The 22,639-nt window shown below is 39.5% G+C and overlaps 1 protein-coding gene across 1 annotated transcript in view; it reads right to left on the reverse strand.

Annotated features, from left to right (window-relative positions):
• PHTF2 (putative homeodomain transcription factor 2) overlaps nucleotides 1-22,636 on the reverse strand; it is a 59,177-nt gene extending 36,541 nt beyond the window's left edge. Inside the window, exons 1-2 of the mRNA XM_057364470.1 lie at nucleotides 22,572-22,636; nucleotides 8,389-8,465 (exon numbers count right to left, since the gene is read on the reverse strand). Of these exons, the coding sequence (XP_057220453.1) occupies nucleotides 8,389-8,433 (45 nt within the window). The 5' untranslated portion in view covers nucleotides 8,434-8,465; nucleotides 22,572-22,636. The remainder of the gene's footprint in view (nucleotides 1-8,388; nucleotides 8,466-22,571) is intronic.
• Between the last annotated feature and the right edge of the window lie 3 nt (nucleotides 22,637-22,639).

The raw sequence follows: 22,639 nt of genomic DNA on the forward strand, positions 1-22,639 counted from the left end.
TGCAGGCGTTCAAGCTCCCTTGGCTGGAACTCATCTGCCAACAGGAATGCCCTGATAACTCCAGTACCCATTTACACTCCTGAACTCACCCCACTGTGCCTGGACTCTCATGCCTTAGAGCTGCAAGATCTGCACAATCCCTCAAAGAAAATATAAAGTACAAAACACAGGAGTCAAGAAAAGTGTCCCATTTTTAAGTACACAACTGTAAGAAATGCTTTCAAAATCTCTTCCAGACTTAGTGCAAGACTGTTGGTGTRACAGCTTCAATTCATCAGTCCAGCCTACACCTTGCATAAACTCTTTTTAAAGCAAACTACAAAACACAATATCCCAGTTTTAAAAATTTATTTCACACAGTAATTTATTCCTAATTTCATTTATGAAATATCGAATCCAAAATGGTATTCTATGGCACTGTTATGGCGTGGCAGAAAATAAATATACAAAAAGTCAGATAACAAGCCTATCTCATTTTGAAATGTAACTTTTATCACCAAGTATCAACACAACTGTGTTGTAGAAAACTTGTCAGTAATGTGCTACAGATACTAAAAATAATGGTATAACCTACCTGTAGCAGAAGTAGATAAACAAGTAGATGTTATTTTATACACACTTAGTTTAAATCATGCCTCTCAGGCCTCCTCAATGCCAAGATTTTTATTCAGTCTATCCAAACCAGTTACCTCTAAAACATTCAGTTCTCAAGATCCCATTCCTCAATAAATACCAAGTAAAGAAGATGAAAGGGATGCTGCTCCTTTACGAATCTGCAGAATTGCAGAACCATTCTCCAAACACCTATAAATTTTCAGCAGATAAGGGATTAAATGCAAAGACTGAAAACTGCAGCCATTCTTTTACAACAGAGAAGCAGGGGTTTATTATCCTAAATTAACCAGGTGCAATAAACTTTCAAAAAGGTTTTCTTTAAAAGGTTTCCTCACAAGCAATTAATTTCAAAAGAAAACCACAAACTTACTTGTATGTGACTYGGCATGGGAAATTAAGCTATACAATTACACATTTGGCAAAACTAAACTCAATAAAGCTAGCTCTTTACTGAAAGATTAAATAAATTTGAGATCCTTTTTAAGCGCAGACTCCTCATAGCATTTTCTCGGTTTAAGGGATATGTGCATCTCTGGCAATTAACTAAAACAACTGCACTTACTCTTTMCCAATCAAATACGTCAGAAAGCATTTGATCAAATTTCTTCATACATCTAAAATTTGGCACCTGTACAGTTTGGTTGTATAACAGCAAACAGCAATTAGCCTAAGTAAATAGCCAAGCTATTGAMAATAAAGYATATTTTTATTTCAAAGCACAGTGRAAAGGGCTTTAGCACTGCACAGTGTTTCTTCCCAGTGCCTTTCTCRTAACAAGCCACGTGAGCATCAAGATTGAATTTGAGCTTTGTGAATGACACTGATATTCCCTTTAAGCTAATGCAGTGATGGTATCCACCTGTAGCCCAATACTCGCAAGGCCCTTCTGATTCTAATGGAATTGATCAATATTTCAAGAGGCATTTATAATTTAAGACCATGCAGACTAGCAAAGATTATAATTCTAAGAATACATAGTATTTCCTGTTGGATCTTAAAACTTTAATGTTTATCAATAATGAAACTTGTGTGCTAAACTTTGCTCTTTAAAACCTCTAAACACTTTTACAAGCCACATCACAATAGTATCACAAATCCAAAAGATGTAAGATCTAGAGCTTGGTAAATAAATAACAAAGTTGCTTCCTTGAACTGTCTGACACCTTATTGAAATATTTAGTGCTAAAATAATACYCAATATGCTTTATTAACTTCTACAGTCCAACACTAATAAAACAACTACATGATTTTCTGTATCAATTTTAGTATTAAAATATCAACATATAAATAATTTCTTTACAGGCAGTATTATTTATTTTTACAGTATGTCTCATTTTCTCAAAACTTAGAACAGGATTATTAGAAGTCATTTTAAACTCCAGTTTATTTCTTACATTAACTGATCCCCATTGCAGTAAAGGCAATACTCTAGCAGCTCAGCAGTACAATTATCACTGTTGGAGCAGATTTCTAGTCTTGGAATGGGTTTTTTCAGGATGTTTTTCACTTTCCAGGATGGTAGATTTTTTTCAACTTTGTTTATGGTCGATATGTGGACTGGACAAGCTAAGCTAAGAAAAATTTAGCCAAYAAACCACTAGATAGAAATCACTATATGATAGCTGTACACTGTWAACAGTAAAGAGTACAGTGAAGGGATTGAAGTTCTATATCCTAAGGTACAGATCTTTGAATTTATAACTGCTGAATTGTTACTTCTGACTTAAAAAAACTCTGTGATTACCCTCCCTTCTCCCTGTTTGGTGCCAAAGGGAGAGCTGCTTTAGAGCAAAGCAGGCAATTCAAAACTTCAATAAGAGTTATTTGTTCTTAACTATTTGAATTGCCAACTAATGACCCACTTWAATTCTGCCAATAAGTGCAACAGCACTGTATTTACAGCCATTTCACTGAACAATAATTTTACCAAGGCTTACTTCAGAGATACCATCCCTTTCAGAGTTCAATAATAGCTAATTAAACATTTATCAACTACATGCTGATAGTTYTTCTGAATTATTCTCTACAGATTAATTCTTCTTCACATCTGTCAGCCGTAGTTATTTATTGCCCTGCGTAATGGTTTACAAATTTTAGCATATCTACTAAAAACAGAAAACACTTTTTTTCATCACACAATTTAACATAAAGAAAAACTATATACAGAAGATAAGTTAAAAACAGTTTGCAGGTCAAACTAAATGAGAGTACAGGAATAACCAAAGCTGGACACAGTATCCCAGAAGCTGTCTGAGGTGAGCTGATCACAGCAACCCCTTTCCTAGGTCCATGGGCTATACTATTGCTAACAATGCCCARCTACTCTCCCAGTTTTAAGGATTTAAGACTTCTGTAATATTTTTTTTTTTTTTAATTTTAATTTATTTGCACAAAACAAAACAGTCGCAAGATGTAACTGGGAAAACCACTCTGACAGTCTCATTATTCAGTATAATTCYCTGGAGACCTTTGAAAATCCAGCAACTTTACCAGTGCTGCAAGCAGGACTTTAGAACAGCACTGCCCTTATGTTCCTGATCATTTCCATTTCTCACAGTATGCTTTCCTTGCTGCCCCTGCATTGGTTGGGGAGGGCGAAAGATCAGTCAGATCACTCAGGAACAGAAAATGTTACATTATAATTTCACAAGGCCTAACTAAGCAATTTAAGAATCAGAGAATCCTTCTCAAGACAGAGGGATTTCATCTCGCCTCTCCCCTGCCMTGAGAGAGGTTCATGTCCTTGGAGACTCCCAGCCTTAGTTTTAGTTGGATGAGCTTCCTGACCAAACTCCCTAAATCAATGTGTGAGAGTCTGCGGGAAGGCAAAGCAGGCATGGCAGCCTACAGACACAAAATGCAAACCCACTTCATTCAGCCACAGCCCCAGTTTGAGCAAGCTTTTGCATCAGATTCAGAAACCAGAGTTTTGCCTCACCAAACAAGGCACTGAAGGCAAACCCCATTAGGTCAGGCCTGAGTACCTGAGTACCAAAYGTGGAAGGAAACTCTATCTGAAGTTATCATTTTCTTTCTCAGCATTCTGACAAGTGCCAACTCCAACACTTGTCAAGTTTTGGCACTTGAACGCCAACATTTTTAAACCAATGCAGTTTCAGCAATCCAAAGTTTTAGGTAAAACAGCCATACAGCCTGGCCATTTGGCAAAAAACTGCCTTTGGTGCCAGGGTCAGTAACGTGAATTCAGGACCAAAAAGGAAATCACGTGGTTTCATGGTAGGATATAATTTTTGGTTTATTTCCTCCTTTATTAACCTAATACAGGGRCCAGGTTAGGAAAGTTAAAGCACTGATAGAGTTAAACTTGGGCAGGGACTTCAAGGGAAACACAAACAAGCTCTTACAGGTTTGTTGATGACAGAAGGAGCAGTAGGAAAAATGTGGGCCTTCTGTGGAAGGAAAACAAGAGAGCTGGCTACCTGGGACATGAAGATGTTTGAGGTAYTCAGATGTTTTTGCCTTGGCCTTCATGAGCAAGTGCTCCAAGCTGCAACCTGTCCTGGGGGAAGGTGTCCSTGCCCATGGTGCAGGGTTGGAAGATGATGAATTTTCAGGTCCCTTCCAACCCAGGAAGTTCTAWAATTCTAAATCAGCAGTATAATCTTGGACTAATGAGCTGTAAAACACTGAATATAAGATCTTAATGTCATTAGAACTCTAATTTTGCACTTTAAAGCCATGAGAGAGAAAACATCTCATTTATTTCATTGTGCCCTTTAACAACTGTATTYAAAAGAGAAGAAAGCTGCATTGGCAAAGTTAACTGATGTACAACCAGGTGCAGGATTCAGCTTCAAATCATTAAGTGTCATTCTGCCTTGCCTTACAACCATCCCGAAGAAAAAGAACAATATCAATGTACAAATTTATTGGTAATATTGCAGGAGAGAGAGAGTTCCCCATTTTAGCAGCAAGGCTTCTGTAAAAAGAAAATCAGAAAATTATTACGGAAAATGTATGTACCTTCTCCAAACTGGAAACCAGACCAAAAATTCCATCTATTATTACCTGTAAAACCTGGAAGTATTATAAGAAATTATTGCAAAAAGTTACAACCAATAGAAGCTTTATTTTGAATTATTCATAACTGTATTATTTTTAACATCAGTTTCTGTTACTGAAGCAACACTTCAGGTACACATAAAGTATCAGTGTCATAYAAAAGTTATGCCACCAGATAYTGAAAYTGTTTAAAACAAATGCAGGGTGTCMGATTTTTTTCAGAGGAAACACTGTTGATGGCTTTCTCCATAAAATTAATTGATTCCAAAGCTGAAGCAAATTCAGTATGGTGGCAAACATACATAATCCTAAGGATATTAATCAACAGGGTTCTTGTATRGGAGTAGTAGCTTGGAAGCTGTCTGGAACCCTTCCAGAGAGCAAATGCAGACACTCCTGCCACTCCCATTTATTGCAAGAACCAGGGCAGCTCCAAGGGCTGCCCAGACAAACCCTGTGTGACACACGAGTATCTCAGCTCTATCACCCTTAGTGAATCAAGAAATACAGCAGAGATTTCATGTCTTTTACCTTCTACAGRGCCAACTTATATCTAGCAGGTTTCATGCCTTGAAAAAGTATTTGTACTGCCTGGGAGATGCAAGCAGTCACTGGAAGCACTAAAACTCTGTGTCCAATCCTGTATCTTAAATGACAAGCTGTTATAATATCACTTTGAAATCTTGCATTCCAACTTAGAATGACTCAGGATTGATTGCTGCATTTTTACAAGACAAGTAATCAAAAGCTCCAATGCACTAAAAGGAGAGCAAATCTGTTGTCAAAACACAAAAACATGTTTACATAATAAAAGGTCTGACCTTTCAAACAATTAAGGCTATTACTAAATCATCCTGGTGTAAGGAGCTCAATTTCAGACAATAGCATGAGTCATGAGCAAACTTGGTGTTTGCAAAACTTGCCTMAAGTAGGGGTTGGAAGAGCTCAATTGCTTAACTCTTTCCATTGAAGAGATATAAAAAGTCTCACCTCTTGTCTGAGAAACCAACAGACCTCTGAAACTCAGTAGACACATAAAATAAATATATTAAAAATWCATTAAAATTGAAAACTAAGAAAGACAAGGAGCAAGTCATCTGTTCAGTATTTCTTACACAGCCCCAACCTACTCAAATAGTTCTTAGTCATGTATAACTAGAAATACCAGAAGTTCTTAATGTTCCTTTTTAACCCATTCACACACCAATTTATTAWTCTGAAAACACCTGCCCAAAACAGCTTATTTTTCTCATTTCCTCCTAGAGGTARGTCATATCAATTTGATCAATACTGACTACTACCCTGATTCTCTCTTGCCCCAGACACAAACTTGCACTAACAGAATGTGCTAAGTTTTGATCCCACGCCACTTTCAATTCCAGTTACAGCTGTGATGAGTCAGTAGATCTAAAAGGCAAGGTAAGTGGGACAACTCTGACAACTACAAATAAAACTGAAATAAAAATTTAAAACTGGAAGGAACCACCAGTTCACAGAGTTCAGCATCTTGCCATCAAAAGAAAGCATATAAACAAAACATGAGAGAGAATAAAAAAAAAAAACTAGTATCAACTAAACACTAGCACAACACTTTCTGTTCCCCAAATTGAAATCTTTGGTTCAAACAACAAATCCATGGGGAAAAAYTACTGTGTCATGTAATAGATGCAAATAAATAAACTAAATCAAGGGCACAGGTGAAAGAGCATAGATACTCCCAGAAAGAGATCACACACAGCACACTACAAAGTTAGAAAACTCTTTGGGCTTACCAGCATGATCCCAGAGAACCCTAAACATGTGGAACCTAAGCAATTACAATCTAATTTACATGAACATCTGCAGGAGATGTAGCTTTTCCGCAATACAGCCATTTGTCTCAAAACATAACAATTCCTCATACTAAAGCAGCATAACTTGCTCATTTGGCAGACCCCAGTCCATATGTAGATTGCAGCTAAATTTTGTTTACACCAGGGACAAGACTGACATCTGGTTTATACATGCTCTTATCCCTCCTGAAGACAGGTCAGTCCTTCCAGAAGTAACAGAAGTCACCTCATCACAACTCCTTGCCATAAAGGCAGAGTGTAATTCCTGGCCAAGCAGACCTCTGTAAAAGCCTGGAGAGATTTGCGGCAGAAATGTTTTTGCTATGAACAAAAAAAAAAAATGGAAACACATGTGAAATCACTGGAAAAAATAACAGAGCAAGGGTTAAAAGAATGAACTGTACTGATAACAACGAGTAATCCTGTTAGGAGCAGTGTCCTGGGAAAAGTAAAATTGAGGAATGGGTTGTTTATACCAAGACCAGAAGGCCTGCCCTCTGTAAGATCACACCACAGTGACTCACCAGCAGAACACACTGCCTTCCTAACATCAGGAGGATGGAAATTTGGAGTACATCAAATGTGGCATTCCTTTTACTGTATGACCAGGAAATTAGACAGGTATTTGGGGAAAAAAAAAAAACCACCCAAAACCAAAACCAACCAGACAATAAGCATGAACTTAATTTTAGATTGTCAGAGGCTGCAGGCTCTTTCTTGCATCGAAGGATCATCCATATGCAAAGCTGAAYATCATGAAAGATCTGTCGAAAGAAYTGTGAACCRGCACCAACAAAAACCACCTCAGAGATCTGAAGAGGATGCAACATCCAGCATCTCTTACACTGGACAAAGGGGGTCCTGGCCASGCCAAATACAAACACAGCCTGGTGTTTGGAAGTTCTATCAGTACTCTGACACAACTATACTGACATGAGTAAGGTGTGTGAGAGAATGAGTGGAAGCAGGTAAAAATCAGCATCATTTTCCCCTTCCATGAGATCCTGCACTGAATTTCATTGCATTAATTCTTTTACAAGTCATCTTCCAAACTTTTAAAAAATGACCTGCAAGCAGGGAAGCTGCTAAAAACCACTGTGTACTTCCACTGCCACTTTTGCAAAAGGACTTGTCGTAATTCTTAAATGCAAGAAGGGACAGAGTACATAGTAAAGATACAAACAAAAAATTCATCCTTAAACTGAATTTCGTTTTTTAAAAAAAAAACTGAAAATCGTTTTTTAAATTTTTAATACATAATTGAATGATTACTATAAATTAAGTCAGGAAAATTAGTTTTGCCTGCTCTTTCAAATGTACATTTAATTCACCATTGTAAAACCCTCAACAAAGCAGATCAGTATTGTCTTATTTCTAGAAAGTTACTGTTGCTTTGCTAGAAACTAACCAGAATTGCTGTTTCGAAGACTATTGCCATTATTTACTTAAAGACAAGCCCTCCCAAAGACAGGTATAGACCCAAGCAAAACAGTAACTCCCAGAAACTTATTAAAACATGGAGAGCCAAGACTCTCAYTCTTGGGTAGGGATTATACAGGTTTTTTGTTACTGATAGAGAATGTTTCAATTCTTACTCTCTACTTAAATACAAGTATGCTTTTCTGTGCTACAGAAACAACATTCTACTGCACGTTAATTAACACTCTACTGAAAATGCAAATTTTCTTTTTTTTTTTTTGCAGAGCACAGGTAACCAAGGAAGTAAGGAGTTTTCAGCAYTGGTCATCAAAAGCTACTTCATTTCACTAGATACAGTCACTAAATATTTACTTATGGAAGAAGAGTTTCAAGCTACTCACTCTCATACAGTGCTAACAAGTAATGCATAAGTATTTTATGTCAGTTATATTTACATATAAACACAATAAGCCACCATAAAAACAAACAGAAATCTTACCTTTTTCTGGTACCAAACTATAGCATCAGTTACTTTGGACGCCATTTATTCCACTGAATTCACAGAGTCATTTTAGGCTGTTAACAGAAAAAGACAGAACTTTACTTCCACCTTCCCTATGAAGACCAAATGGGGAATGTAGAAACACTCCCGCTACCTGCAAATCACTGAACAGCTGTATTTACTTTACACGTTGCCTCATTTCTATTTTAGTAAGAATTTGGGTTTTCTCCACTTGGCAAACAAAAAACTACAAATCTGCTTCTACAGGACATCAAAAGCCTCGATTTGTCCTTCCTTCCCAGTAAAACACAGAGGTTGCACAGAGATGATCAGTCATTGTTTCACAGGAACCTCACAAGTRTTATATTACATGCAGCTTTTTCCTTTTTGCTAAATTAAGCAACCTATAGCTCTTAGCCCAGCACAGTATTCTGAAGTCCAGCAATAATCACATTATGAAATGCAAGAAAGAGTCACACAGACTATTAGATATACTTGAAGAAGAAAAAAAAAAAAACAGTGCCAGAACTTTACTAATAATAAAATTAATACCCTCATGGAAAAAGCAGACCAAAACTAAGTCAAAGGGAGAAAACCAAGGAAGAAAGGTATGGTTGTTTTAATGGCAACTAAAAACAACAGCATTAGTTAACCTTTGATGTCAATGTAATTAGTTTTCAGTATGGGAAAAAAAAGTAAAACCCAAACTTTCAGTCTATACAAAATACTTTTATCTTGAAACTAATTTCTACAGTCTTCTTTCACATCAGTGAGCCAGAATTCACTAAAACAAAAAAGAAGAAAATAAACATAAAAAGCCATATCTATGYCTCTCTTATACTGGGAAGCCCAAAACTAGACCCAGCAGCCCAGGTGTGGCATCACTGATGGTAAGGACATGGGTAAGGATGTCATAAGGATGGCAGCAGCTTAGTCCCCAAACATCAAACTATGCATCAAGAATTTTCAAGATCCATTTTGCATAAAAATATCACACTTACTATAAGATTGTCAATATCAACAAAAATATTACACCTTATGTTTCTTCATTAAAAGGAAACAAGAATTATTAATCTGTAGGCAGTTTTTATAGTGAAAGATTGTTATCTTCCRCTTGATTTAAAGACAATTGTTTACAATTTTTGCACAGATAAGAAAGGCAAAGAAAAATGCAACATTCGACAAATGGGATGGAAAGCAAAACTGTACAACAGATTAAAATTAGGGTCTTTATGAAAGTCCTAAGCGTTAGAGTAACTCATGACACTTTATACATTATTCATCACAAAAAAAATCAGGGTTTGTTTTTTTTAAAGCAGGTATTAGCTGTATGAAGTTCAACAAGGGAAAGTGCCAGATTCTGCATGTGAGTCGGGCAACCCTGTTAGTGCATAAAGAGTGGGGAGCAAGAGGCTGGAGAGCAGCTGCAGAAATGACCTGGGGTCCTTCCTGGTTGAGGGAAAGCTGAGTAAGAGTCAGCAKTGTCCTTGAGCCAGGAGGCCAACCCTGTCCTGGGGGACATCAGGTACAGCATCACCAGCTGGGCAAGGGAGGGGATTGTCCACYCTGCTCTGGGCTGRGCAGCTTCACCTCRAGTGCTGGGGCAGTTTTGGGTGCCACATACATGGGGTCATCCTGTGCAAGCCCAGGGAGATGGACTTGATGATCCTTATGGGTCACTTCCAACTCAGTATGATTCTATTTATGTAAAAAATGACCCTCCAAAAGACTCGGCTCTGTGCTGACCTTTGTTTATTCATTGTTCTCTGACTTATGCATGGGCATACTCCTATTTTATACAGTGCATTACTTAAAAGATATAAGTAATACTGCCTTCAGCATGGATATGCACCATACACAGTATAGTAAAAGCCTTCAACAAATGGATTGATATTATATCAGTGCCTGTGGATTTCTAAGAAACATAATGCCATCCATTTTCATGTTTCCCAAAGGTACCTATTTCTAAGATTTCTAGCACTGCAACTCCAGTATCTTTTATACTACTTCAGATAAAATTACAACCCAAGAGAAAGAAATGTCTCAGAGAGCTTAGACAGTCACTGAAAATTCCAGAAATAACAGAACACTGACAACTGGTGCAAATGAGYAAGCAAATACCACAATTTTTCCACTGCTGAAAACATCACATAAGTCACATCAAGTCAGTTAAAGCTGGCAGCCGTGACTGTGTCAACATCTGTAATTGTTTTTGACCTGTTTGCTTCTGATAATAGAGTCTGTTCTTCTAACAGCAATTACCAATTATTAAGAATTCGTTGGCACAATAAATATAAAAATATTACTATCATATATAGCAAGGAATCCAACAGAAACTTTGAAACCTGGCATATTAAGGTCTGGTCAGCCTTCTTGCCCACCCACATAAAGCAGGACTTGCTTTTTTATTTGAAAACCTCTTCAATTAAACTTTAAGACTCCTTTGCTACATTGGACTCAATGTGACATAAAACCCTTCCCCACACTGACATGGCCTCCACACACAGCACCTACAGCACAGTCACAGTGAAAGCAGTTCACTGCTCAGAGGTGTCACTGCAGGAAGGGGCCACACAGATACTGATCACTCACACCCTCGCATTCCCTGCCTTCATAACCTCATCTTGGAGCACCTTTAACTCCTTCTCATTTCTCTTAAACACCCCTCTCACAAACMATGCACCCTACTTCCTACCGCCATAATCACAGGATGAGAGAAAGATTGGAACAACTCATTATCAGCAGTAAAGAACTACCGAACCGAGACAGAAACCCTTCCCTCAACAGCTACGTTAACCTGATCTCTTTCTCCAAGGTCGATTTTTCTGGAAACAAAACATTAACTCATGAATCCAAGACTTTGAACTGTGTCAAATATGGCTAAAATTGGATGAGCCATTTTAAAGGCCATAAGCTTTGTTTGCAGTAGCTTTCAAATTCACACAAAAATCCTTTGCCTCAAGAAACAATTACTTCAAACTTGTAGTTCATCAAACTAGAAACCAAATAAAAAAAAGTAGTTTATTTGATTTCTATAAACAAACCTGTTATTTAGATTATCCATGGTTTTCATATTTTYAAGAAACTTTCTGCATTAAATCCTCCATAAAATCTATTTTGGTGGCATTTAAAGCATATTTGCATACATATTTGCATAAACAAATGCAAAGATGATGCTTACAAAAGTAAATATGACAAAATCATGGGATGGATGTCTCAAAACACAGTTTGGTGTGCTAAGTAAAAATACCTCTAAAAGGAAATATCATCACATGCTTTCTTCAAGAGATATACAACCATTTCTGAGACAGCATAGTCATGAAAGGTRAAAAGGTTTATTGAATTATTTCTGTCCACTGTTTCTGCTTGCAGGAGCTGGGATTTATCTGTGGTTTGTTTTTTTAGTTTGTCTTTTTGGTTTTGTGGGGTTTAATGAGGTGAGATGAGACATTTTGAGTTTAACAGACTCAGTCTGAAGCTATCTTATCTGGGTGAGGGATGGATGGAAATAATTCAAGGCACTTCAGCTGCAGCTCTGGCTCTGACTCTCTRTCAGCTCATTGAACACTTCAGACTGGAGACTAAATATCTGAGCAATTTCAGAACTCTGCATGCTCATTCGAGGTTACTCTGTCATTCACATCTGTCATTCATTGCTCCAATTGATACTGATCCTGAAGTKCGAGCTGTACAAGCCAGGCTCTAAAGCACTTCAGTATCAACTGGGTCAAAGTGAACAAGTGAAACATCTCATAGACAAACACAACCAGACAGAGCAGTGCCTGTTCTTCTGTCTGGTTCTCCTCCCCTCATCTTCTCTGCACCCAGCCTTCTGTTCACATTCTGTGTCAAATATCTGTCTCTAGGACAGGGACCAGCTTTAGAACTCAGCTGTACAATGTCCTGTGCAGAGTACCCACAGCAAGATTAACTTCATCTTAACTAGCTGAAGACTCAAGAGCGACATAAAAAATACTCCCAACTCCAGCGATTAGACAGAGCATCAAATACAAAAGCTTGATCACAACATCTCTGTAACATTCAACAGAGCTTTCATTACATTTCCATCAAACTCACAGTTAATGCTACAAATAAGAAGCAATATTTTTAAATAAAAATTCATTAATTCCTTAAAGCTAAACAGAGAGGATTACCTGGTTCTGGTGATCCCCATTCAGAAGTGGGGTTTCTTAGCTATTTCCTAGTTCAGGGCATAAACATATTACACAATACACCTTGCAACCAAATAAGCAGTTTCTCAAAAGCCACACAAATCTATATGTAGAGGTCTTTAGGTAGCTAAGTACTCACTGAGGCTCCGCACTACCGCAGTGCTTACTGAGTAAGATAGGATTTAAAAAAATTYGAAGTATATTTGGAAATTTTCCTCACATGCACAAGGCTTTGGCAACCCTAGTCAGACATAAATGTATATATATCTAAATGACAGTCTACAGAAAATTAAAACAATCTGAACTCTCACAAAAGTTCAGAATAAAACTGTGCTCCTCCACACTGAAAAGAAAAAAATGACAATTTCCTGAGGAACAGACAAGTCTAAGCAGTGTCAGCTTGCAAAAGGACATGATCAAAACTGCAACACAAACAAGGATACATAGGCAAATAGTAGTTTTCCTTGCCTGTAAACACTGTGAATCACTCAGTATTTTAAGGAACCTGTACCCTTTATAGGAATCTCAACCTGAATGGTCAGGATACCATCCACCTGTTGAGCCAAGACTTGACTGTCCTTCTCAACTCATTATGGTCACAAAATGATGAAGCAATGAAGTTGATGCTTACTATGCATCATCAGAAGTAAAACTGCAAAACTCAGATCCCATTTGTCTCGAATATTTTTTTAAAAAAGACATTGATTTTTACTACCTTCAGGAAAACTTCACAGCAAATTAAAGGCAGTTTTTAAAACGTTATTATATAAAGCCATGAGAATACTACAACCTAGTTTCAACTGCTTTCCATTACAGAACTGTTTTAGCATGATGTTAGATCCTCCATATTGCAGTTTCACAATCACAGGCATWATTTCACTAAGCTTCTCTGGTATGTACAGTAAGAAAAGACAACAAATCAGAATTGTAAAGCCTATGGCCTAAACCTGCTAATTTTATAGCAACATTTATATCACACAAACTCTATTAAGAAACATTAYACTTGCTCATGAACAGCTAGAAAACAACTTCAATTAAGGAAAAATAATCTCCACTTTCCACGTTCAACATCAAAACACAAGTCAACATTATCATCAAATTGCTGACATTATTTGGTACTTTCATTTAATTACAAATGAGCCCAAAGAACAGCTTAGACACATGAGGGTTGACTGAAAAGCTGCTTCTGCCATGATGTAACAAACCAAGGCAGGCATCCCTGTAACTCAGATACAGCGCTGAACTTAYCAGGAGCCATCCTTCCTACACTCAAATCCAGGTGAGTTCTGCCACTGCCACAAAGAACAGGATAAAAGCCCTAAAGCAATGCTCCAAAAGAATCATTACTTTTCAYGTACATTACAAGTAAACCATTAAACCTACATTTCCTTTTTGAAAGGGAACATCAAATACTATGCAATGCACTCAGTGTTCTTTTTAAGTACTTTATCTATGCATCACTGTTCTCAAAACAGCATTTCAGAATTGCAAATTGTATACAAGCAAATGAGAAACTTGTCACTCCCAGGTTCACACCTTTCAGTGGAAGTTTTATCATGTTCCTTCCAGCTAGCCTTAAGAAAACCTGCAGCAGCCAAAACAGAAGGAAAAAGAAGTTAAATTAAATTTTAAAAATTCCAGACACTGCTAACTTAAGGACCATATCCAGCAACCAGCACCAGAAGTACTCTTCCTGCCATGCCTGCCAAGCCCCCCCAAGTTGTCTTGTAATCCCAAGGTCATAACAGTTTGTAAATAAAAAGGAATTATCATACTTGCTTTCCCCAAGGAAGACCAACAACTCTGCTGAAACTGGATACCAGCATTCCTAGGACACTGCTCATGAGAGGTTATTTTCAAAGTCTGCCCTTCACTCCATCTCAAAAAAAAACCCCAAATCCCAAAAGACCCTGAAAGCCCAAAACACAATCAMCCCCGAACAACTGATTTAAAAAATAAAAAATTTACATCCCTATATGCCTGTATGGGGAGATTTTGGTTATTTGAGGAGTTTATCAGGCCAACAGTAGCAACAATAAAATATGAATCAGATYCCATGCTGGCTGCTGCATACCTTTATGAACAGAGACGTACCAAACATGTCATATATGATGACACACACAGATATCTGGCAGCATGTCCACGCCTGCCTGTGCCTCCAGTAAGATGTCAGATGCTGAAAAGTTGRTATTTTCTCAGGCCCTGTTATTCTGCCCACAAACCACTGCATCTGATCCAATTTCTGCTGCTGCCTATTTCCTTATAAGCTCATGCCCTTTATCACTCATCAGCCAAAGCAGGAGGATCTCACAGACACAGCACAGAGCAGGCAATGAGAACCAGCTTTCAAAATCTGATTGGAAGTGGACTCAACTTAGCCATCTTCACTTCCAAAGCAAACTCACCAATATTTGAAGCCAAGAAGTGCCACAGAAAATAACTGCACCCAAGGAATACTTGTTTTGCCAGTGAATTACACAAATGTCTGAAATAGCAACAAAAAAATTGACTATCAGGATTTCTGAGATTTATTTCAGGCTCCGGTAAAAGAATATTGYGTGCAGTTGTTGCAAGTGCTGCAGCCATTTCTGGAATCTCTGCCCTCGTCTTAAGGTCTGTGCAAGTTTCCTGATTTTGTTACATAACTGGTTCATGGCTCCATTTGAAGTAACATGACATAATCTCATAGATACCTTACTTATAAAAATAGTGGGGAAGGACTCTGAAMTGAGAGGTCCAAGATTCTACACCTCCCACAATTTACTTTTGAGCCTCCTGCAGTATTGATTAATTAGCAAAAAGTTCCAATTTTTAAACATATTCTACTGTTCAATAAAGTAGAAAAATCCAAACCCTTGAAGGGAACTATATTCAAGTTACTTTTGCTTCTAATTTCCTATAAGAGATGTCAGTTTCAAAATTCTCACCGAACACAGTAATTGCTGTTAGCACACTGGATCTACAAGCCATTTCTGAAAATGCTGTATATTTTTTAAAAAAAAATTTAAAAGCACAGCACATAGTCAAATTCTGTTCTAATTCCTGTTTTCTGTACTGATTACTACATGGACACACATACATATCCCATTAAATATTTGGTATCTTATACTGAAAAATCCCTGAAACACTGCATATACTTGCTCTTACAGTTGTAAGAACATTATTAAGGAATAGAATTTCTATAGACACCAACTTTTTAATKTATATATACAGCTGCCTTAACAAATACTTGGGGGAAAAAAAAGAACTAAGCAAACAAATACAGTCACCACTTTGAAATAAAATGCCACGCTCCTTTCTTCCTTCTTGAGATTCTTAACGCATAAYAAATCTTGCTCACTGGAAATATTGACTTGTGTTTAGGAAGACATGTTTATCTGTCACCAGGCACTGCACAGCAGAGTTGTGGCTTCTTGATGACTACAGTCAGGAAGCTGAAAACCACTCCTAAATCACCAAGTTTGCATCATGTTCTACAAATAGTTATCCAGCAAGTTTTTGAAGCAGCTGAGGCATGAAGTGGCTGAGCTGTCAGAAAAAGCTGCTGTCTCTTGTAACAGCCAGTGTTCTGCGGGAACACAGTTGCAAATGCTGAGCTTCTATTCTTAAAAAAAAAAAAAAAAAAGTCTCTGGAGTGATCCAAGTGAGGAATTGCAGAGTAACAAGCCTTACATGTGTATCTGGCAARGTCCTCAAAACAATCATTAAAAATGGAACACCATTATACCCAAAAGACTATCTGATAGGGTCTAATCAGCAGTTTCTGCAAAGAAGATCATGTCTCAGTCTATCAGTATTTCTGGACAAGGGCATATAAACAAGGGCAAGTGAGAGAACATCTGTGGACTTTCAAAGAACCTTCRGAAAGATGTCAAAGACTTCCAAATAGACTGATGTCTACGAAAAGCAAACATCGCCACAAATCAACACTGGCCAGRACACTGAACAAAATTTGGAATCAACATTCTTTGTTGCAATCAGAGAATTGGATAATSAAGATTAACAGCAGCATCCAGACTGTATAGAGTGGCCTATTGATCACCTGATAGCAGTGTCCAGAAGCTCCTTGGATCGTGCACCACTGGCCTGTAGCTCTTCTGTTCCGTGCCAGCCCAAGGTAAAGTGCACACAAATCCCCATTCTCTTTCACRCAGAAGCATCCTAATCCTAAAACCAAACTGACTAAATTTTCCTAGTCTGGTCCCACTAGCTTTCCTTAGAGCCCTGTGTGACAGAGGCAGACATTCAGAGCCTCATCCAGCATGTATGTGCCTGGTAGCTACCTTATTAAAGGGTGAGAGCATCCAGAAACTGCCAATTCCAGCTAAGTATGCCAGACATCAGACTTTTACTAGACAGATGAACGCAGACATTCACCATGTCCTTGCTAAGAGCCCCGACAGCTAAGAGCTTACAAATAACTAGAGATGTCCCACATTCCTGCTGGCTCCCAGAGCTCTAAAGAGGGAATTTCAAGCAGAATCAATCMCTCCCTCAAGACACATCCACACAACCGATGATGAAGGTCAGGATGGCCCAGGATGGCTCCACAAGGGTTTTAACCACTCTAAACCAGTATCACCACAGTACACTGTCCTTAGTCATCAGCTTCCAGCCCCGGAGCCCCATGGCACAGGTGACARCTCCCAGGAGCTGGCTGTCACTGCTGAGTGACAGCTCTCATGTGATTTACCTCTGCAGAGTCTTGGACCCTGGAACACGATGAGCACTAATGGCACTGAGACAGCTCTGACCACAGCCAGCTTGAACACTCTCCCTGTGAGCCCTCTCAAGCATCAATAACACAGCCAATCTGAACTAATTAGGGATATTTCCCCTCTCATCCTCCTCCTATTATTTGGACCAGTAGACCAGAGTTTTTATGAAGTACTGCCTAAATTAAGATCTGAAACGGAGTGAACTAAGCCCTGTCCTATTATTCCAAATTTTAAGCTTCTGTAAGAAGGTCTGGCAGTGTTCACTATATTTGTCTTTTACACTTCAAAGAAGAAAAGAAAACCCGAAGTGGTATCATTTGTAGATGACAATATTAAACTAGCAAAGCTTAAGAATATGTATGAACGTTAACAATGAATAGGCAAAATAAACAGAATTCAGTATCAGCCATATCAGTGTTATCTATAAGGGAAGGCAGTGGGAGCAAACTGTGAACACCACTCAAAGCCTTAAGAACCAGTATCTCAAATCCAGAAAGGAACTTTGGCAGCTCAGCGAGCTCTTTCTTCCAATATAATACAGTAAGAAGAGCAGGGAGACCTGAATAAAAGAGGAATGACAAGGAAAACACTGCAGTACAGCTCTGTTGATCAGCTGTGCAACCTGACTTGAAACACACCTACTTTACGGGGGAAGAAATTAAAATGCTGGGGGAGGTGTTCTGAGAAAGGCTATGAGTTACCAACCACTTGAAAGACTCTCCTATTAGAACAGGCAACCAAGAACAGAAAAATAAGGCATTATAATAAATTAAATGAGTCTTTAAGAGATAAACAGAAAATATAGTCAAGAAAAAAGAGCTTCCCAATAATACAGGCAACTTCATTCATTAACTGAGCTGAGAGGATAGCAAAGCCAAATTTTTAACAGAGAAATATTATATTACAACACATAATTAGACTGTTAAACTCATACCACAGGAAGTCACTGAAGCCAAGATTTTACTCCCATTCGAAAAGAAAGCAGCTATTTAAACACACAATAACAATAATAATAATGGAAAAAAAATAAACGCACAGCTGAGGGAATCTCAAGCTTCATAACCCAGAATGTAAGAAAACATCCAAAGAGATCACTGAGCTGTACTCGGCCATCCAAACACTCCCCTGAACCCGACCCCACTACGGCCAGAAGCCAATCCCAAGGAGAGTACGAGCCACACACAGAACAAACTGTCCCTTAGACAGATCAACACGAAGAGTGTTTAGCTGCCAAGCCAGCATCTGCCAACCACCTAAACCCCAAAAGCATCTGGCGTTGGCCAACTTCCAAAACACAAGGCTTGCACGATTTCACATTTGATGTGATATTGCTTTAACTTCTTCTCCCACTTTGCTGCGTTTTATTTTTAAGAGCAGAACCACAAATTATTTGCAAATAGGAGTCCAATGCTTGGACTCAATCCAGAAAGCCATCTAAGCTCTTTGGAGTACATCTACCAAGACCACCTCATATGAGCAAAGAATTAAATACTGAACATTATGTGTATTAACAACAGAAACAAATTTGGAAAAAATCCCTTTTACATGCATAAATTAAGAAATAAGAGAATAGTTCTAGCAGCCCCCTAATATCCTCCCCTTCAACTAAAAAAAAAAAAAAATCCACCACAAACACAAGCAGTATTTCCAAATCTCCGGACAACATAATGGCTATCTCTATATATGTATACGTGTTTGCTCTAACTTTGAAGCTGCACTGAGATGGGGTCGGACCAGACTGATGACTTCCAATGATCCTTTCCTAAATTATTCTATGATTACATATAGAGCATACCCAAACATTACGCAGCTATACATTATAGCTCTAATTATTATTAACTCTTTTTTCCCCCTATGGACAATTTTTTAAACTATTTGGGTTCTCTTTAAAAAGGTGAATATAATTTCTTCAAATAGTGAACCATTTCCTCTGCACCCATCAAGAAGGACCTTTACGAGTAACAGAACAGTAAACTCAAGGGAGAAAATATGATAAAGCTTTCAAAGTCTGTTAGTTTTCACATCATCACCTGTCTTTGAGTAAGTGGTGCTCAATTGTCCTCAGTCAGATGGAGCGGTACCTCTGACAGGTATCCCAAYAGTTTTGTTTCCTTCATTAAAACAAAAAAAATTTCAGGAAAAAACRGACCTACCTTGCTCTGTGGGCAGAATCAATTTACCACTGCCTGCTTTTACCACTGTCCCCTGGCTCCCTATTGTCCTGTTCCACCCTACCCATCATATTTGTCCTGTTTCCACCACCATCTTAACAACTATCCCAAGTGTTTGGCTGGGCCAGTAGCAACAGGCTACTGCTGATGGCTCAGAGCTTAGCATGTAGACTGCCCAATAGTTGCTCACTTCTTGGACAAGGGACTCAATTATGACTGCCTTTTTCGGGTGGCAACATTAATTTGGGTCACCACCTGTCAAAAGTTTTATAAAAATGTGTGTCACAGTGGAGGTACTTAATGTCTTTCAGTTGCCATTAACTTTGGCTTCATCATCTGGGTAAGAAATTACTCAAATGGGAGAAGACAGACAAAGAAAGCAATTGTACAAGCTTTGTGCCCTTAATAAGGCTCGCTAAAAATCCACRTAAAGTGTCTGATGATGAATCCATAAACAACACTGTTCATGATGAAAAGAACTTCCTCACAGACAAAGGAAAACCCAAAACTCAATTTTTGACTGTCATCACTCTCACTCACTGGCATCCTGAGAAAAGAAAAAAACTTGTTCAACAAAATTTCTGCTAGAAATAAGTAGAAGATCGATATATAGAAAAATCTAGGGAAGAYAGCGTATGCAACTTTGGAGAATTAGGAAAGAAATAATGTCCACTGCTTTCCAGTGACCCCTGCCAGCTGTGACAGGAACAGCATTGTTCAACCCCAGGAGCCGTTCTACCCCTCACTGACTGGTCAACTGCTTCAAATGAGGCTGACTGGAATTCTTTAACACACCTATGTCCCCTTCCAACAYACACCAACGCTCTCTTTCCTATTTCAAAACCCACAGGACTTTAATTTCTCCCAGAATTCACACCAATGCCCGGCAGCTATGGATACAGCCAGGATCAATTTTTGAGACAAGCTGAGCTAACTTTGCTTTGGGACAAATCCAGTACTACCAGAATACTTGAAATGCTCCATGGAGTTCCCAACAATTACTGACAACTTACTTGTATGTCACATTCTACACAACACAAAAGGAAAAAAATTATAGTACAAGCATTGAATTAAACCAACTAGGTTCCGAGTTATTTTTGAGGTGACTCAGGCTCATGTTTTATCCTCTGTAATATTTATATCCAGAATAAAAACATACATTGGCAGTAAAACATAGCAACAGAACGTTTAACTGCACAAACATTCCACTTCAAACATGGAATGGGATCTTAAACACACAAGTTCCAAGCACTGCTCTCAACCTTCACCTTCAAAAATGAAAGTTGCTTGCAAATACWGTACAGTGGAGTCCGCCAAGGTGATGTGCGTACATAGATTCATAAACACCTTACTGGAACAGAAATAACACTTCTGAGAAAAGGATTATCCTTTCCATGGAGTCACAAATAAAGAGGCAAGTCAAAGAAGATCACCAAAATCTTCAGAGCTACAAAAATAGCCAAATGCATACAGCTATTTATAACCCAGAGATTTATTCACAGAACACTTTCAGCCTCTTAACCCCAGGAAAACAGAAAGTCTGATGACAAGCACTAATGTATGTAACAGAAATACATCCTTCTGCCGCTTAATGACCACTCCAAGTGCAGCTGAAGATATTAGGATTCACTTACTAGGATTAACAAGTTATTTCAAGTGACACACTTCCCCCTGATAAAACAGATACTACCATCTGTTTAACATCATCAACAGGAAGATATAGGCAGACAAATTACTGATGACACACTATATRTATCTCATTTCTGTTAGAGAACTCGTGTGTCCAAACAGTAAGACCAGTGTATCTTCTGTAGGAACATATCATCACAAAGAATTTCAGAACATTAATTAAAGTACTTTCAACAAGTCAGGTTTTCCAATTAATTACTTTTTCCAGTTAATTATATGACAGATGGATAAGACACTGGCAAATTTGGAACAAAATGCAAGACTCGGCAGCATTACTTTTCAAGTGACCAATAAAACATAAAAGCACTAAAAGACAAAACACCAAGCACAGAGCTGGACACTATGGACTCAAAGTTTCCCTGAATCTGATAACCTGAATAACTCACATTCAGAGGCTACGTATGACAAAAAAAGCAAAAAAAAAACAAACACCTGGACAGTTGTAGTACTGTGGAATATATTTTCCCCAGTTCATTGGTTTCTCACAGAAAAGACAGCAAATAAAACTCCAAGAAAATGAATGTGACAGAAGAAATTCTGAGTGATGTGAAGTTACTTTACATTTTGATTCCCAAACTGAAAACCAAGAACAAGATGTAGTCAGGTTATCACTGTTTTAGGATGGAAAAGGAAAAGAAATGGGTAAAAAATAAGAAAGAACATGAAAAGAAAAAGAAAACGTGACAGCATGTAAAACACAAGAATACAGAGGACGAGGTGACAGACGAAGGTGAAGATGCTGAAATTTAGGACCTTTAAAGGGAAGGAGAAAAGACGTCCTATCACCTGACAGAGGCACTGAGGCAGCTCACGGTATGTTCAAGCAGCTCAGTGGGAAGAAGGTGCCTCAGAGCAGAGCCGGAGCGGGCAGGCAGAGCCCCAAGCACAGAAGGGCCCCAGACCGTACCCTGGACCTCTGCCGCCCGCATCGACCCCGGCGGCGGAGGGCACGGCAGCCCGGGCACCGACAGCTCCGGGACGGCGCGGCCGCTGCCCGGCCGGACCCGATGCGGGTCCGCGGTGCTGCTGACAGGGGCCGCTCGGAGCCGCGCTCGGACCCCCCGCCCCGGCGGCGCCGGCACCGCGCCGGCTCCCGCCGGAGGGAACCGCGGCGCCGCGGAGGCCGCGGGCCGCCCGCCCTTGCCCCGGCCGGGATTCCCCCGGGAGGGGGTGAGGGGCGGCAGCCGCCCCGCTCCCGCCGCCCGGCCAGGGAAGCCGCGGCAGCCCCGTCAGTGATGTGCGCCCCGCGCTCCGCCGCCCCGACCCCAGCACCGAGCGGGCACCGCCGCCTCTCCCCGGCCGCCCCCCCGCGTCCCGGTCGGCCCCTTCCCCAGCCGCGCGGGGGACTCGGCGCCCCGGTTCTCCCCGCGCCGCTGCCCCGGCGGGGCGAGGACGCTCCCGGCCGCCGGAGCCCCCCGCCGCCATCTCACCGTTCGCCGGTGCCGCGGGGCAGCGCGCGCCGCACGCAACGGCGGCGGGAGCGCGAGGCGGCGGCGGG

This window comes from Malurus melanocephalus, unplaced genomic scaffold (assembly GCF_030028575.1).
Source record: "Malurus melanocephalus ecotype Western Australia unplaced genomic scaffold, MMel_1.1 scaffold_39, whole genome shotgun sequence".
NCBI lineage: Eukaryota > Metazoa > Chordata > Aves > Passeriformes > Maluridae > Malurus > Malurus melanocephalus.